We start from the raw sequence: 16,664 nt of genomic DNA, 5'->3' as shown, positions 1-16,664 counted from the left end.
TTTTGCCTCGAAGTCCCTGAGTTAGATCCCTAATAAAGATATTAAATAGCATCGGGCCTAAGACTGAGCCCTGTGGCACTCAGCTGGTCACCCTTGATGTTTTTGAGGGGATACCGTTCACCATTACTCTTTGAAGTCTGCCGCTAAGCCAGTCTTGCACCCATGCTGTTAGTGTTTTTCCTAGTCCCAACGAGTATAACTTGTTCAATAACCTACGGTGTGGAACACTATCAAAAGCCTTGCTAAAGTCTAAATACACAATATCCAGGGACTCACCCCATCTAGTTTTTTCATTACCCAGTCAAAGAAGCTTATCAGGTTGGATTGACAAGACCTTCCCTTTGTAAAGCCATGCTGGTGGGGATCCCTTAATCTTTCATCATCTAGGAATGTGTCCAATCTGTTCTTGATCAACTTCTCCATGAGTTTACTCACTATTGATGTGAGACTCACGGGTCTATAATTTTCAGCTTCTGACCTGCATCCCTTTTTGTGGAGTGGGAGATGGGAGAAGAGGGCAGATGATGGAAGTTGGGGAAAGAGAGAGAAGGGGCAGATGATGGAAGTGGGGAGAAGGGGCAGATGATGGAAGTGGGGAGAGAGAACAGGGCTGATGATGGAAGTGGGGAGAGAGAACAGGGCAGGAGGGGATAAATAAAAGGAGGGCACATGATGGGGGAAAAGGATTGAGTTAGGGAAATACTGAAGGGGGTGAGGGAAAGAGGTGGGGAGCTGTAGGTAGACAGTAAAAAAGGAAATTGATGAGAGGGTAGTAAGAACATAATCTAGATGGATGCAGAAAATAAATTGAAAAAGGAAAATGAGGGAAGAAAGTTATTGCAGAAGAGAAGTGTGGGAGAGGGAAGGAGAAAAGAGAGAGATGCCAGACCAATGGGGGTGAAAGGAGAGATGGAAGGGGGAGGCATACAGTTTCTGGAAGGGGCATCGAAGGAGAGAAGATACCATATAGGGGCAGAGAGATGGCAGACAGTGGATAGAAGGAAGAGAGTAACAAGAAGATGAGGAAAGCAGAAACCAGAGAAGACAAAGGTAGAAAAAATTTTCTATTTATTTATTGCTTTAGGAGACATGTGTCACTGTTTATGTGGTGTTGCATTGTATGCAGAGTCCAGATTCTTGCTGGTTCGATTTAACCTTTGTCTATGTATTTCTATTTTATCCCCCCTTTTACAAAACTGTGGAGCGTTTTTACGCCAGCCGGTGTGGAAGCAGCTCTGATGCTCAGAATTCTATGAGCGTCAGAGCTGTTACCACCGTGGCTAAAAACCACACTACAGTTTTGTAAAAGAGGGAGGGGTTAGTTTGTGATGACATATTCCATACTAGGCAAAGGTGTTTTCTGTATTCTGTGTGTTCGAAAGACATGGTTTTCTGTTAGGATTGACGGTGTAGGATTGATCTGTACTAGTCTGGCTTGTTTAGTTTTACAATGGGTGTATTGATGTTGTACTGCTCACTGCATATGTAAGATGCTGCCTTTTCCTAGGTACTCATGTGTGACGTGTGGCTAGTTACTAAAAATCATGTTTTTCGTACAGATGGGGGGGGGGGCCAAAAAATGATGGGCCCCGGGTGTCGTATATGCTAGGTACGCCACTGCTTCCAGCACCATGTCCTTGAAAGAGTCAGTGAGGGTGGTGGACGGAGAAGTATCAGAGGAGTATAGCTGTTGGTAAAAGGAGAGAAAATTTGAGGAAATAGCAGGAGTACCCATGATCAGATTATTAGAAGAGTCTTTGATGGAAGTTTGGAGATTTTTTCATTAGATTTTTTGAGATAATTCGCTAGGAGATGTCCAGGTTTATTGTTATCAGCATAATATGTAGAAGCCTGTATGAATGTGGATTTAGCAGCCGAGGAGCTGAGGAGAGAGTTGTATTGTAGGCGGAGCTTGCGCAAATGAAGAAGTGTAGAAATATCGGAAAGATTTGATAGATGTTTTAATTCTGTTACCTGAATTTGTTGTTCTAAATTTCTTTGTAATTTTTTCTTGGAAGAGTGGAGATGGGCAGAAAATTGAATAATGGTCCCCCGAATGTAGGCCTTGAAGGCATCCCATGTGATAGTCCATTCAGTATGAGAGGAGATATTAAATTTTAAAAATTCTTCTATAGCATTAGTAATAGAGTCTTTAAATTGATCTTCACCAAGAAGGGAAGAATTGAAACACCATTGTTTCATATGGGCTTCAAGGGAGAAATAATTGCAATTCAGGGTAATGGCTGCATGATCCGAGATAGTAATAGTTTTGATGTCAGTTGCAGTGAGGTGATCCAATAGGGATGAGCTGATGAGAAAGTAATCAATTCTGGAGTAAGTGGAGTGAGGGGCTGAAAAGAATGTGAATTGATCAATATCTGGGTGGTGCAGTCTCCAAGGATCAACAAGTAACAACTGAGAAATGATATCATGAAGTGTATACCAAGATTTTGTTTTCTTATAAGTGGCATGAGATTTTCTGTCTCGATTAGGGTCTAGAATAAGATTAAAATCTCCACCAATTATCAGAGGTGTGTTTGGATCTTGAAGAATATGGTTGGCTAGGTGATGAAAGAAGTCAGGATGATCCATATTGGGAGCATAGATGTTGATAATGCATAGGGTATGATCAGAAATGACAAGCTTTGCAGTACTCCATCTTCCATGTGTGTCATGAGAGCTGCATGTAATAGATATAGAGGGGTGTTGTCTAATAAGGGTAATAACGCCATTTCTCCCATTGAGGGCAGGAGAAAATAAAGGAGCACAAAATCCTCTCTTAGTAAATTTAGCTGAATCAGCAGCGTTAAGGTGTGTTTCCTGAAGAAAAATAATGTCAGATTTGATATCATCTAAATAAGATAAAATCTTGCACTTTTTGGTTGCATTATTAAGACCTTTGACATTAAGTGAAGTCACAGAGAGAGTCATTTAAAAAAAGCAGATGTGATCTGTATGTAAAGTGGAACACCAGAGTGAAAACTAAGTAATATACAAATATCTATGGACAAGTGCATATTTAAGAATATAGCATACATCAAAAAAAGAATGGTTTCGTCTAGAGAGACTAGTATAAGACAATGAGAAGCAAAAAGATATATCCCAAGGCAAGTGAAAAAAGCTTGCTGCAAAATAGCAACAGGCACAGAGCTACGGGTGTCTGTAGAGCTGAAAACCAGACAGTCAGGAGAAGGGCAGCATACCAGCAACCTAGAAAGAAAGGATTAACAAAAGTATCTCCTGCTATAAGCAAATTAAGTTTAACAAGGCAACAGGGTCATGTAGGTCAATTGGCAGTACATGAGCAAACCGCAAAACAACCAAGAGCAAGACAGAAAGCTGCTAGGATAAACAAATTAACAAGAGCAGTGTAGCATGACAAGTGAGTGCTGAAGTAATGAAAAATACACAATCTCCTGAGTAAACATTCAGTTAGCATTCAAGAAAAGATTAACCAGAGAAAGATCAAATTAGGTATATATAAAAAGAAGACTGTGAGTAGAGATAGCACAAAAGCAAGTATGCAAACACTAAGTCAATGCAGCAGCTATTAGTAGAGACGAGGAAAATGCATTCAGACTGAGTCGATCAGTCGGTGATTTCTCTTCAATATATGATGCGAGGAGCTCAGGATCAGTGAAATCCTTAGTCTGATTCATAAAGGTGACCCGCATTCGTGCAGGATAGAAGATGCCGAATCGGGTGCCCATTTTCTTTAGTTGCAGTCTGAAGGCGAGGAGTTGTCTGGAGCGAACTGTGTTCTGATGCAGGTCAGGAAGAAAGAAAATCTTGCTACCTTCGTAGGTGAGTGGTGCAAGGGATCTTGCTTTTTGCATGATTTCCAAACTTGAGGATATCGAAGAACCTTAAACACGATGGGCCTCAGGCGTTTATCACATGGTTGGCGCGAAGATGGCGATCTGTGCGCGTGCTCAATTTTGAAGTCTTTAGTCAGTTGAAGATTCAGCAGGGTCGGAATAAAGGATTCCAGAAAGGTAATCATACAATTTCCTTCCCGACCTTCCAGGATGTTAAAAGAATGTTATTTCTACGTGAGCGATTACTGGCATCTTCCAGATCTCGTTCAATAGCCAGAATGCATTTCACGTGGTTTTGGAGGGCTTTAATATTGGCATCCGCCGTCACCGCTTTAATTTCTAAATCAGAGACTTGGTTTTGAATGCGGTGAGATCAGTATGTATCGTGGCCAATTCGTCCCTGATTTCAGTCATAGCATCTTTAGTATCCGTCATGATATCCTGTACAGATTTGATAGCTTCCCAGAGATCCAACATGGACGGAGTCTCCCTTTTCTCCAATTTCTCCGATGCCGAGGATTTTGCTGGAGATTGAGGGTCAGGTTTATGCCTCTTGCCTGTTTTGGATGAAGGCATTGTTTAGAAAGCATATTCTGTGAAGTTGGAGAGTCACAATTGAGTTAAATATAGCAGAAGACGAAATTAGTAGAAAGGGTTGCCAGAGCTGAGCAATCAGACGACCATCTTAGTCGGGCTCGACAGCGCCCCCCTGAAATCTAGATCTTTTAAATCTTTGACATGATCATCTGTAGGAAATGCTACCATCACTTCCAGGCTATTAGAAGTGATCTTGTTAAGGTTGAGGTTGGCCTCTATCAACATCTCTTGTGCTCTTTTCAGTAGATCAATTGCCTCTTCGGCTATAGGCAGAGATTTTAAGCCATCATCTACATAATAGTCCTTTTCAACAAACTATCTGGCATCTGTGCTGTACTCTTTTTCTCTTTTTTGGGCTGTCACTTCTGAGCCCATATGTGACCATTGTGGGTGATGGACTGTTTCCCCAGACGTGAACTTTTATCCTATATTCCACAACCTCTTGATTGAGGTCATGATTGCGATACCACAGGAATCTAAAATAGTTTCTGTAATCTGGATGCACCAGAAAGCAATAGAACATTTGCTGGATGTTGGCTGTTATGGCAATAGGTTCTTTCCTGAAGTGGATCAGGATCCCTAGTAAGTTGTTGATGATGACAGGTCCAGAAAGCAGCACCTTGTTGAGGGAGACTCCTTGGAATTGAGAACTGGAGTCAAACACAAACCTGATCTGGCCTGGTTTTTGTTAGTGGTACACGCCAAAGGTCAGTAAGTACCAACATTCCTCCTCATCTCTCAGTGGTGGAACAGGTTCTGCATGATCATTATCCAGCATGTCTTGCATGAATGTTACAAAGTGCTGTTTTGTCTCTGGTTTCCGTTGCAAGGCCTTCCGCAATGAAGTGAGTCAAGATAGAGCTTACTCCATGTTGTTAGGAAGTCGCATTCTGGGTGTCCGAAAGGGTAAAGGTGCCACTCAACTGTTGGACTCTTCTTTGTAGAATTTCTGATCCATGATCTTCAGGAACTCTCTGTCCTCGACTGAACGAGATGATTCATCATTGTCTGCTGACTTGGAACACTGTAGTGCCCGGGCACTCTTCTAGGCCTGGTACTGACGTGTCTTGATAGGTAATTAAGTCAGGTTCTGGTCCCTCCCAGTTCTAAACCTCTTTGACTTGTAGATGGTTCTGGCAAGTTTCAAACAAGGTGGTGGATCCATTTGCTAAGATGTGTGTCTTATATACATCTATATTTGTTCTCTTCAGCCCATTGAGACAGACAGCACTCTCTATCACCCATCCCAGGGCGAGTCGGTAGGCATATGGAGCATCAGCTGGTCCCACCTTCAACTCTGGAGCTCTGACCAAGATTGGTATGTCTCTTCCCGGAAAGAGTAGGATCTTGGCCTTACAATCCACTGGCTGCAGGCATTCTGCTATTGGCTGTAGATGAGGATGATATGTAGCCTTGGATATAGGGATTCCTTCCCTGTTGTTTGGTATTTGGTTGCATTTGATCAAGGTTGGTAGATCTGATTTGATGCTGCTATCTATTGCTTCTATTATGTAACTATCTGCCTTTTTCCCTGTCTTCCTTGTCCATCCTATACAAGTTGTGAGGTGGTAGGGGTAACAGTTTCCCCAGATGTTAAACAGGTTGAAGAACGGAGTCACGTGATGTGTTGAGCCTAGCGAGATGCGTCTCGGCTGAGCTCCAGGGCCCAAGGTTCCATTCTCCCTCATCATGTCCATAACTTGGCTTGATTGTTGCTGTGGTCTCACTAAAACTCGCTTGCCACTGCAAATATAGCCATAATTATACCACATTCTCAAACAATTGAAGATGCACCCACCTGCTAAGAAAAGCTACTTTACTTCCATTTCTACTAAGTCTATATTTTAAGTCTGTATGCTATGTCCACACTGTAAATGCTGAAATCTAAACCCCTTTGTCTATACTGTAAATGCTGTAAACTCTGTATTTCTCACTAAAGTAGGTCCTACCCATACTATGAATGTACTCTTGTAACCCGTTCTGGGCTCCTTTAGGAGGATGGGCTAAATAAATGACTAAATAAATAAATAAAAAAGTTTGTTTTGCATTTTGATCCGGAAATGAGTGGCAAACCCGCTCGCAAAGACAAAGAGAAGGACAGAGACAAGCAGCAGAAATTGGATCCCAAGATTGTGGCGTCAGAGCCTAGGCCCATGATTGTGCTCTCTGCTGATCAGATAGAGGCTCTATCGATGTCAGTAGTGTGTGCCCTGGATCCCCGCTTTGAAAAGCTTTCAGGACAATTGTCTACTTAGGAGGGCTGGGGAATTGGAGACCAGAGCGGAATTGGTGGAAGACGCGACCACTTCAGCAGCAATGGATCGCGCCACTCTCTGGGAGCAACTGAAAAGTCAGGCTGAGAAATTGAATGAATTGGAGAATCGCTCCCAGAGAGATAATCTACAGATCATGGGCTTTCCTGAGTCTGTATCGGATATCCGTTTACTTTCCACGCTTGAATCTTGGCTCCATGCTGAACTCCTGTTGCCGACGGGCACAGGACTTGTGCGCATGTGGTCATCATAAAAGTTCACAACTATGCTCACAAAGCGGAGCTTATGAAGCAATATAAACTTCAGAACACTCTTTGCTTCGAGGGAGAGCTGATTCGTTTTTTTCAAGATTATTCAGTATCATTGCAAGAAAGAAAACAGCGGTTTTCCCCTATTTGTTCTGAACTGTTTGAGCAAAAGCAGTATTTTATGCTATTATACCCGGCTTTATTGAAAATCTGGATGGGCAATGGATGGAAGACTCAGCTTGGGCCTATCATACTACGCTGCCAGGAGATCCTGAAACCTCATCAGCTACCTGAGTGTTTATTATCTGATGTGATGGTAGTGCTCTTGGACTTCAGTTCCTGTTTTCTACTATTCAGGTACGTTAGATAGATTGTGAGCCCACCGGGACAGATAGGGAAAATGCTTGAGTACCTGATTGTAAAAACCGCTTAGATAACCTTGATAGGCGGTATATAAAATCCTAATAAAACTTGAAAACTTAAAACTTCATCTACACTTTGGACAGTATTCTGATCTTTCTCTTGCATTTGGAGGTCTGCAACAAGTTTTTTACTGTGGTGCATGGTACCGTACTCCTTTGTGTTTTGAATTTTGCATTGGGGGGATGGGGAATGGAAGTGTGTGACGGGCAGCTGGAGGTAGTGTGTATAGATTCTTCCTCGCATATGTCTTGCTCACATAGCAATGGGTGTCTGCCACTTGGTTATAACTAGTATATTGTGCTTCACTGTATTTTGCGGGATAGCCTGTTGTGATGTGGGACCCGAGTGGCTTTCGGACCTGGCAATCTATATCTGTAGCTCTCTAAATAGGGGGCGGTTGCTTGTATGCGCAGTTGAGTTACTGTGTTGAGTATAGCTGATTAGCGTCTCTCGGTAGGAGGCACAGAGGCTTCCTGTCGTTGGATTGAGTTGCGAATTGACTTTTCTTCTGGCTCTGAGGTGCCACTCAGGCCATCTTCTGGTATCTTCAGTGTCTGATTTGTAGGTTTGGAATGGAATATGCTGTATTCGGTTGCATTTAGTTGTTTGCTTGCGCATGATCTTGGTATGTTTGAGAAGTGTGGGGGATGTCAAGCCTCTATAGAACCTGCCAAATGGTCTCTAGAGTTACCACCGAAGGGAACAAATGCAGCGGTACATTCGCTGCAGGTCCCAAGGCTGTTTGCTCAATAGTCTTCTCTGCGGTGCTCCTCCCTCCAGGCTCAGCTCTAGATCAGCGACTTCCGCTCCTAAAGCCCCTGCCAGGGCAACCCGTACTGACATTGGACACGGTGGTGCGCTAGAATGCGGAGGGGACAGCGATATCTCATGCCCCAAGAGGCTGGACACTTCATTGTCCTAACCTACAGCAGGGTCCTCTTCTCCGTGGGGTGGGGTTGAAAGCTGACTCAGAAACCTCTCAAGGGCTTGTTGTTGCACCGGCGTGAAAGTTCTGAGCTGCGAGGGAACCGACCTCAGAAGACCCTTCCTTTTAGTATGTGGCATTGTGTAAAAAAGAAAACGCCGTGAAAAACAAACGCGGCGTTAAAAGGCAAGCAAGGAATTAGCCAGCTCTACAGGAGAGGTAAGAGAGCCAGACTAGCATGCAGCCATTTTGGATCCTCCCAGCGATGATCTGAAATCAAAGTGTCTTATAAAACAGTATTTCTCAATTACTTCAAGCCAAGAACCTCCTAAGCCTACCAAATACCAACTGAGTACCCCTGCCCAAGCTCCGCCTCAGACCCATCCAAGCGCTGCTTCTGACCCCACCCCATAGTAATACTGTAGTACTAATTGTAATGCAATTTCTTCCATCCATTTTTCACATATACACAATAGAATCTTATTAATACATAATGGTAACCACAAAATTAAAAAAAAAACTCAAAGCACACTGTACGCACAGAAAATGTTAATTATCATTTATATTCTGTTTTTCTTCCTAAAAGGTCAAGGCAGATGACTTTAAAATAAGCAGTCAGTAACAACAATAGAGAAATAGACAAATATAGAGCTGTCTTGAGAGATCCAGGCATCTCTCCCACCCCCTCTATTGCCACATCCAACATTTTTCCCTCTCGCATCCCTCGGATCATGTGCAGCATTTTTCATCACTGCCCACCAGCACCATACCCATTTCTCCTTCTATCACCCCCTCTCCAGCACAATGCCACATTTCTCATTCCATCACTATGTACAACATTCCTCTCCCTTGCATCCCCTTCAATCTGCCCTCTCCACCACCATATTCAACATTTCTCCCTCTCATCCTTCTATTCCCCATGCATCTCTACCTCACTCCTCTCTCTCTATGCCCAATTTTCCTTTTTTCCTTTCCCCATGTGCACCATCTCTCACTCACACACTCATGCCCATCAATTCTCCCTTTCTATTCCCTCCCTCCTCTTGTCCAAAGTTAGTGCCCCCATGTGTCTAGTTCGTGCCCCCTCCTCCCCAAAGCCGACCTGTCCACAGAAGCCGCAGGCGCCACCAGGGATCCCTGCCTGCCCCGTGCTGAAGCTGCTGCCACCGAGGATGCCGCTATGTTTGCCCGCCTGCTGCACCACCACCCACCCCTGAAGCCGACCCTGCCACCAAGCCGAAGCTGTCACGCTCCATCCTTCCCCCCAGCATTAACTCCATGCAGGGACAGGCCACAACGGCATGTGCAGCGACTCACATGATACCAGCTCACAAGCCTTCCTCCGACATCAATTCTGATGTCAAAGAGAAGGTTCCGAAGGGTACGCGTATCCTGTGTTGAGAAACACTGTTATAAAGCATTGTGCCCAAGAGTACAAAGACACACACCTGAAATGGTGCAAGCAGCTTTTGACCAAGTACCTGGTGCACAATGTCAGCTTCATCTGGTTTACAGATGAAAAGATATTTACAGTAGCTCCACCGATTAACACACAGAATGATCACCTGTATGTGCCTTAAACAACACTGAAGCATGCCAAACGCCTAACATGGACCCACCCGACCTTTAGCCAATCAATCATGGTCTTGGTCACAGTCTCAAAACTCAGATTCACAGATCTGTAGTTTCCATCAACTCTGGGGTTAAGATCAACAACTACCAGAACATCCTTGATGCAGAAGCTGTTGCCAGCAATCAGTACAAACAAAGCAAAAAACTGCAGACCTTGTACACGATGCAGGCAGGCTTTATTATGACAAGTAAATCTTTGATTGAAAACCTTTTACCAGGTAAGGGACCCAACACGGTCCGTGTTTCAGACTAACCTTCGTCAGGGGTCCAATTTTGATAAAGGAGAAAATTATCAAAAGAAAAAAGCCTTGGGTAAATAGCGATGGGTAACACACTGAAAAAACCGCCCGAGTTGCATGTTGGGAAACTACTTAATCTTCCAACACGACAATGCCCCAGCACATTGGGCAAAGAACACCATAGAACTGGTACATTGGGAGACCCCAGACCTCATTGGTTTAGACCTCTGGCCTGCGAATTCACCAGACCAAAACCCGGTTGACTACCAGATCTGAGGGCTGATATAGGAATGCGTCTACCAGACAGTGATATCTGACATCGAAGACCTTAAACAGTGCATCATCTCTGTTTGGACTGTGCTGAAGCAGAGCATCATTGACAAGTCCATAGATCAGTAGTGGCCAAGGCTGAGAGTGTGCCTTCATGCAAAGGAAGTGCACTTCAAACATCTTTTTAAATAAAACATTACTTTTTGACTTTACATTTTCTGCAAGCTACACCAAAAACTTTTCAATGTGTTTTTATTCAGTTCACAATTCATTTTCACAAGGTAGTATTGTGGTGTGATGGGAAATATCTACATTTTACATCAACTTTATTCAGGACACAACGCACTAACCTCCTCTTTTACTAATGTGTAGGTTTTAGCACCTTCAGAATTCCTATGAGTGTCGGAGCAGTTACCGCCACTGCTGGCGCTAAAACCCACGCTACGCATTAGTAAAAGAGGGGGTAAATTTCATAAGAATCGGCTGAGTTCTGTGAAAGATATGATAAAAACCATTTGGTGTGGTTATTTCCAGTTCACAGTGTAGACAGTGTTCATAAAGGAACATGATGTCCAACAGGTCTATTATTGTTACTCCTTACAGCCTCTCACGCAGAGCTACTGTATACTGATGACTTTCCTGAGTGATTTTTGTAAGTGCCATTGATAATCTTTCTTGTTTGTTTGTTTCAGGGGTAAGTTTGGAGAAGTTCATACCTGCATTGAGAAATCCACAAACCTTTTACTTGTGGTCAAAATGATTAAAATCCATAATCCCAAGGATAAGGTTGGTCTATACATTTGTTTAAATTTAAAGCAGCATGTATCTATAGATGTACATTTCCTGGAAGTTTTGAAATGAGAAAGAAATGGGAAAATTAGAAAGCAATATGTAATTGTACTTGAGTAGCAGTATAGTAAATGAAATATGCAGACATATTGTACATTTTGTTTGTTAGAGGAACTTATTGGCCCAATACAAAACCAAGCTTTTGTTGGCATTGTGCATGTCACAAAGCTTACTTTACCTTATGTTCAAGCACCATCTCCTTCCCTCCAAAAGGCTGCTCACGCACCCTAATAGCCCAGGCCACCAGGGCCAAAGACCACCCCATAAGAACCACAGTGAAGCTCTCTTACAGGAATCAAAAACTGCCACACAAGTGCCTCAGTGAAGCCTAAACCACTAGGATTGAAAACCACCACATGAGAGCCCCACTGAAGCTAAAGACCATTTTCCCAGATAATTTTTCTTGATTTTAACTTATGGCCTCTTTTACAAAGCCGCGCTAATGGCCCCGAAGCCCATAGAGAATTAAAGGGCTTCGGGGCTGTTTCTGCGCAGCAGCTGCTAGCGCTTTGTAAAAGAGGCCGTTAATGATCAGATCTCAATAAGGAATTTTACTCTTAAGACAAGTCTTAAGATAAGATTGCTTCTTTAAAGGGGAGGAGGAATAACTTAATGGTTAGAGTAGCAGGCTAAGAGCTAGGAAAAACAGGGCTGTAGTTCCACTGACACTCCTTGTGACCATAGACAAATCATGTACAAAACTAAATTGAAAGCCCTCTGAGGCCAGAGAAATAGCTGCTATACCTGAATATAACTTGCCTTAGGCTACCCTTGAAAAAGAGTGAGCAAAATATCCATGGTATTAAGTTTCAAGTTTTTATTAAAATTTGATAAATCACCCATCCAATTTCTAAGTGATATACAAGGACTTCAGAAGCAAAAGAAGTTAAAAATTCCAAGCAGAAAAGGTTATAATATAACCATTATCTCTTTCTCTCTCTGAGAGATCCCACGTGCCTATCTCAGGCCCTCTTGAATAGAGACACAGTCTCTGTTTCCGCCACCTCTTCCAGGAGACTGTTCCATGCATCTATCACACTTTTTGTTAAAAAGTATTTCCTCAGATTACTCCGGAGTCTATCACCTCTTAACTTCTTAAGACCACACACCATTTTAGTAGCCTTCCTCTGGACCGACTCTATCCTTTTTATCTTTTTGAAGGTGCGGCCTCCAGAATTGTACACAATATTCTAAATGAGGTCTTACCAGAGTCTTATACCTCCTTCTTCCTACTGGTGATACCTCTCCCATGCAACCTAGCACCCTTCTAGCTTTCACCATCCCCTTTTCAACCTGTTTGGCCACCTTAAGATCATGACATACAATCACACCCAAGTCCTGCTCTTCCATCGTGCACATAAGTTCTTCACCCCTAAACTGTACCATTCCCTTGAGTTTTTGCAGCCCAAATGCATGATCTTGCTTTTCTTAGCATTAAATTTTAGCTGCCAAATTTCAGACCATTCTTCAAGGTTCTCCAGATCTTTCTTCATGTTGTTCACACCATCCAGCATGTCTACCCTATTGCAGATTTTGGTATCATCCGCAAAGAGGCAAATCTTACCTGTACCCTTCAGCTATATCATTATAAAAATGTTAAAAAGAACAGGCCCAAGAACAAAACCTTGAGGCACACTACTGGTAACATCCCTTTTCTCAGAGCGATCTCCATTGATCACTACCCTCTTGTCGCCTTCCACTCAACCAGTTCTTGACCCAGCCCATCACTTTGGGACCCATCCCAAAGGCACTCAGTTTATTTATTAGACGTCTGTGTAGAACACTGTCAAAGCTTTGCTAAAATCTAAATACACCACATCTAGCACAGATCCTTTATCCAATTCTCTTGTCACCCAGTGAAAGAAAATGATCAGATTTTCTGACAAGACCTACCTCTAGTGAATCCATGTTGCCTCCAGTCCTCTAATCCATAGGATTCCAGAAACTTGACCATTTTAATACTCTGGTAAAAAAATGTTTTTTTTTAGTCTCCATATGCTGAGGAAAGTGAGATCCTGTTTCCACCAACAACATTTTGCTGTCCTTGTACAATCAATCTTTTGAGGTTGGATTATTGTAATTCAGTCTATTTAAGTCTAACCAAGAAAAGTCTTCAAAGACTTCAACAGATCCAGAATACTGTGGCTAGGTTGACCTTTGCAAAAGGCAAATTTGATCATGTTTCCCCGCTTTTGTTAAAACTTCACTGGGATCCAAGATGGCCGCTGCCTGAGCAACCGGGTCAAGGCTCCGACTGAAGCACTCCTAAGTACCTGGTTTTTCACCAGTGATGCTTGTTTTCACTTGTTTTTCTGATACGATGCTGAAGAGGAGAGGCAGGAGCGCTGCTGGTGCCTCGCGGCGCTCCGAGGGCCCCCCTCAGCAATATTGAGGAGCTGCTAAGGAGGATGCAGGGAGTTGTGTCGGTGAGTCCGGTTGCTAGCCCGTTGAGGATCCTGTGAGTGAGCGACACCAATGGGATACCTCTTGGGCCAGATACCACTCTGAGCCCGGATGTTAGAGCACCGCCTCCTCCACCACAGTTGGCTAGCTCTCCCAGAGGTCAGGAAATCCTAGAAGAAGGGGTGATACTCTCCCCAGAGGCAGGAGATTTAACATTGGAGAGCTTGAAAATGGAGATCCCGGTTCAGATAATCTCCAGAGAAGACTCTGTGGGAATCTTAACAGCTAGAGGAGGATTGAACCAGAGGGAACAGAAACCAGAATACTCTAAGGAAGATGAGAGACTGTGCACTTCCATACAAGCTTATTTTTGGGTCAGGCATGCTGAGGTGACCCTAGAAGCCCTTTGGGACCTGGTAGCAAATTTTGTGAAAGTAATTAGTCCTAATTTCCAAAAGATTGAAAATAAACTTATTTGCCATTCAGAAGAATTGGAAAAATTAAAATTGGACATGACTTCTTCTAAAAATTTACTTCAAAAGACTCAGCAGAATATGGTTTCAGTAAAACAACTTCAGGAAACTATAGTTAAAGATAATTTGAATCTTAGAAGAAAAGTGGAGTTATTAGAGAATCAGGCGCGTAGCAACAACTTGCGACTGATAAACTTTCCAAGAATAACTATGATTACACCTAGAGATATGCTCAGGAGATATTTAATAGAAATACTGGGAGTTCTGGAAGATAATCTTCCACCATTTTCCCAAGTTTATTATCTTCCCAGTAAAATGTTGCATCAACAGCAACCTGCTCCTACTGAAGGACAAGCATTGAATATTACTGAGATCTTGGAGAAGTCAGACAAAGAAGTGGTAACACCTGCAACATTAGTAACTACTTTAGCTCTTTCTATAGATAAATCTTGGTTATTGAGACTATTTCTTAAGAATAAACAGAAGGAATTTCTTGGTTGTAAAATTCAAATGTTCCCTGATGTTTCAAGGGAAACTCAAAAATGTAGACGTGACTTTCTTCTTTTGAAACCGGGGGTCACCTCATTGGGGGCTACTTTTTATTTAAAACATCCTTGTAAGTGCATTGTCCATTATCATTCCATTAAATATGTATTCTTTGAGCCTCAACATTTGACTAATTTTCTGGCTATGTCCCCTCTGGACAAGGAGAAAATTCAAATTTGAGCTCTAAAAGAAAATAATAACTCCCTACCTGATCTATAGGCATACTATTACTTTTTGTTGGTTGTTTTTCTTGCAATTTAATTCTTGGATCCAAAGTGAACTTGAGCTAATTTCACCATAATAATTTTTCTTATAAACTACTTAATTTGTTAAGTATAGATTTATATGATTGTAATATGTTTGGTTAAATTTGCTTTCTGTACAAGTTTTACTTGATATTATATTGAAATCAATAAAAATACTTAAATATAAAAAAACGTTACTGGCTCCCAGTAATCTCTAAGGTTTACTTTAAATGTGCCTGCCTAACATTTAAGATCTTGCATGGCACTCTTCCTCCTTTAAGTCCTCTATTTTGAAATTCAGTGAGACCTAATATTACTAGATCTATCCGAAAGCTTCCATTAGCTTTCCCCTCATTAAAAGGCGTTATCTATATTGGAAAACTAGGAAAATCTCTTTTCTTTAAAATTACTGAGCTTTTGAAATAATTTTCCTGTCCAGCTGTGTAACTTGGGCTCTTTCCAATTATTTCAAAAACATCTGAAAACTTGGCTATTTTCAAAAATGTTAATTTTGCTGCTCTCTATATAATCACTAATTCTTATTATATTTTCCTTTCTTTAAATTTCTTGTAAACCGTGCTGAGCTCTATCTTTATAGAGAAGATGCGGTATATAAGCTTAAGGTTTAGTTTAGTTAATTCTAACCAGTAAATAGAAAATAAAATTCTTTTTTCTATCTACATCATCTGATCATTTATTTTTCCTCATCATGTTGGTCCCAGTCTATGCTTTCTGCTTTCATCTGTCTTCTCTTATCTTTCTTGCCAGTCTTTGTCCATTTGGCATTTCTTCTCTCTCCATGTCTACCATCCATCTTGCCTCTGTATCTCTATCACTCTGTCTAGTATTTTCCCCATGTTCCTGCTTCTATCCTCATACTATGTTAAGTATCCCTCTTCTATGTATTCCCCATCCCCCTTCATGTGCTTGTCATCATCTGTTTGTGTCCCTATGCCTGCCCCCTCATTCACTCTGGCATCATTCTTCTATAACCCCCATCCCTCCTCTTGTCCAGCATCTCGCCCTCTCTCTTCACTTTCTCATGCCATCCTCCCCAGGAATTCAGCAAAGATCCCTTTTTCTCCTGCCCCTACTCCCACCCTACTTCCTGCAAGTCCAGTTTCTCTTCCTCTTCCTCCTTCTCTCACATTTACTTATGTCCTCCTCCCAACCCTGTTCCTATATTTCTCTCCCTTCCCCTGCAGTTCCACCTCTCCCCCCTACCTCGCAGTATGGCATCATCCGCAAAGAGGCAAATCTTACCTGTACCCTTCAGCAATCTATAATAATAAAACGCTAAGCGCGCATGCGCACTCTTAACGCCGTGTTGCCTGATCTGTAGTTCCGTGGCCGGCAGAGTGCGCATGCGCGCTTACCACGCATCTCTCTGTCTCGCAGCAGGCTTGCCGGCTCCGGCCAGACAAAGTTCATTTTTTTGTTCAAAGCCCCCGCCATGGCTCCTCTATCGAACCTCACCAGAGTCGGAGAAGACATCCGACTCTGGCGGAGATTGAGAGAGGAGACGCAGCGTCGGCTTTGAACTAAAAAATGAACTTTGGCTGGCCGGAGCCGGCAAGCCCGCTGCGAGACAGAGACATGGCTCCCTTACTGCACCCCCCTTCCCTTCCCGCAGTCCTGACTATAAGCCTGCCGATTCCAGCAGCGTGTGCAGCACTCTACACATGCTGCTTCAGGGCCTTTTACTGCCCTGATTTGCTCTGCT

At 42.7% G+C, this 16,664-nt stretch overlaps 1 protein-coding gene across 5 annotated transcripts in view; it reads left to right on the top strand.

Moving 5' to 3' along the window:
- The window catches only part of MYLK2 (myosin light chain kinase 2), a 275,761-nt gene that overhangs the window by 132,759 nt on the left and 126,338 nt on the right, over positions 1-16,664 (top strand). For all 5 annotated transcript variants that reach the window (XM_033963945.1, XM_033963947.1, XM_033963942.1 and 2 more), the window contains one exon: positions 11,118-11,211. In XM_033963945.1, the coding sequence (XP_033819836.1) occupies positions 11,118-11,211 (94 nt within the window). The remainder of the gene's footprint in view (positions 1-11,117; positions 11,212-16,664) is intronic.

Source organism: Geotrypetes seraphini, chromosome 11 (genome assembly GCF_902459505.1).
Source record: "Geotrypetes seraphini chromosome 11, aGeoSer1.1, whole genome shotgun sequence".
NCBI lineage: Eukaryota > Metazoa > Chordata > Amphibia > Gymnophiona > Dermophiidae > Geotrypetes > Geotrypetes seraphini.
Note: the sequence above shows the minus strand (reverse complement) of the source record. Positions and strands in the feature narration are given on the sequence as shown.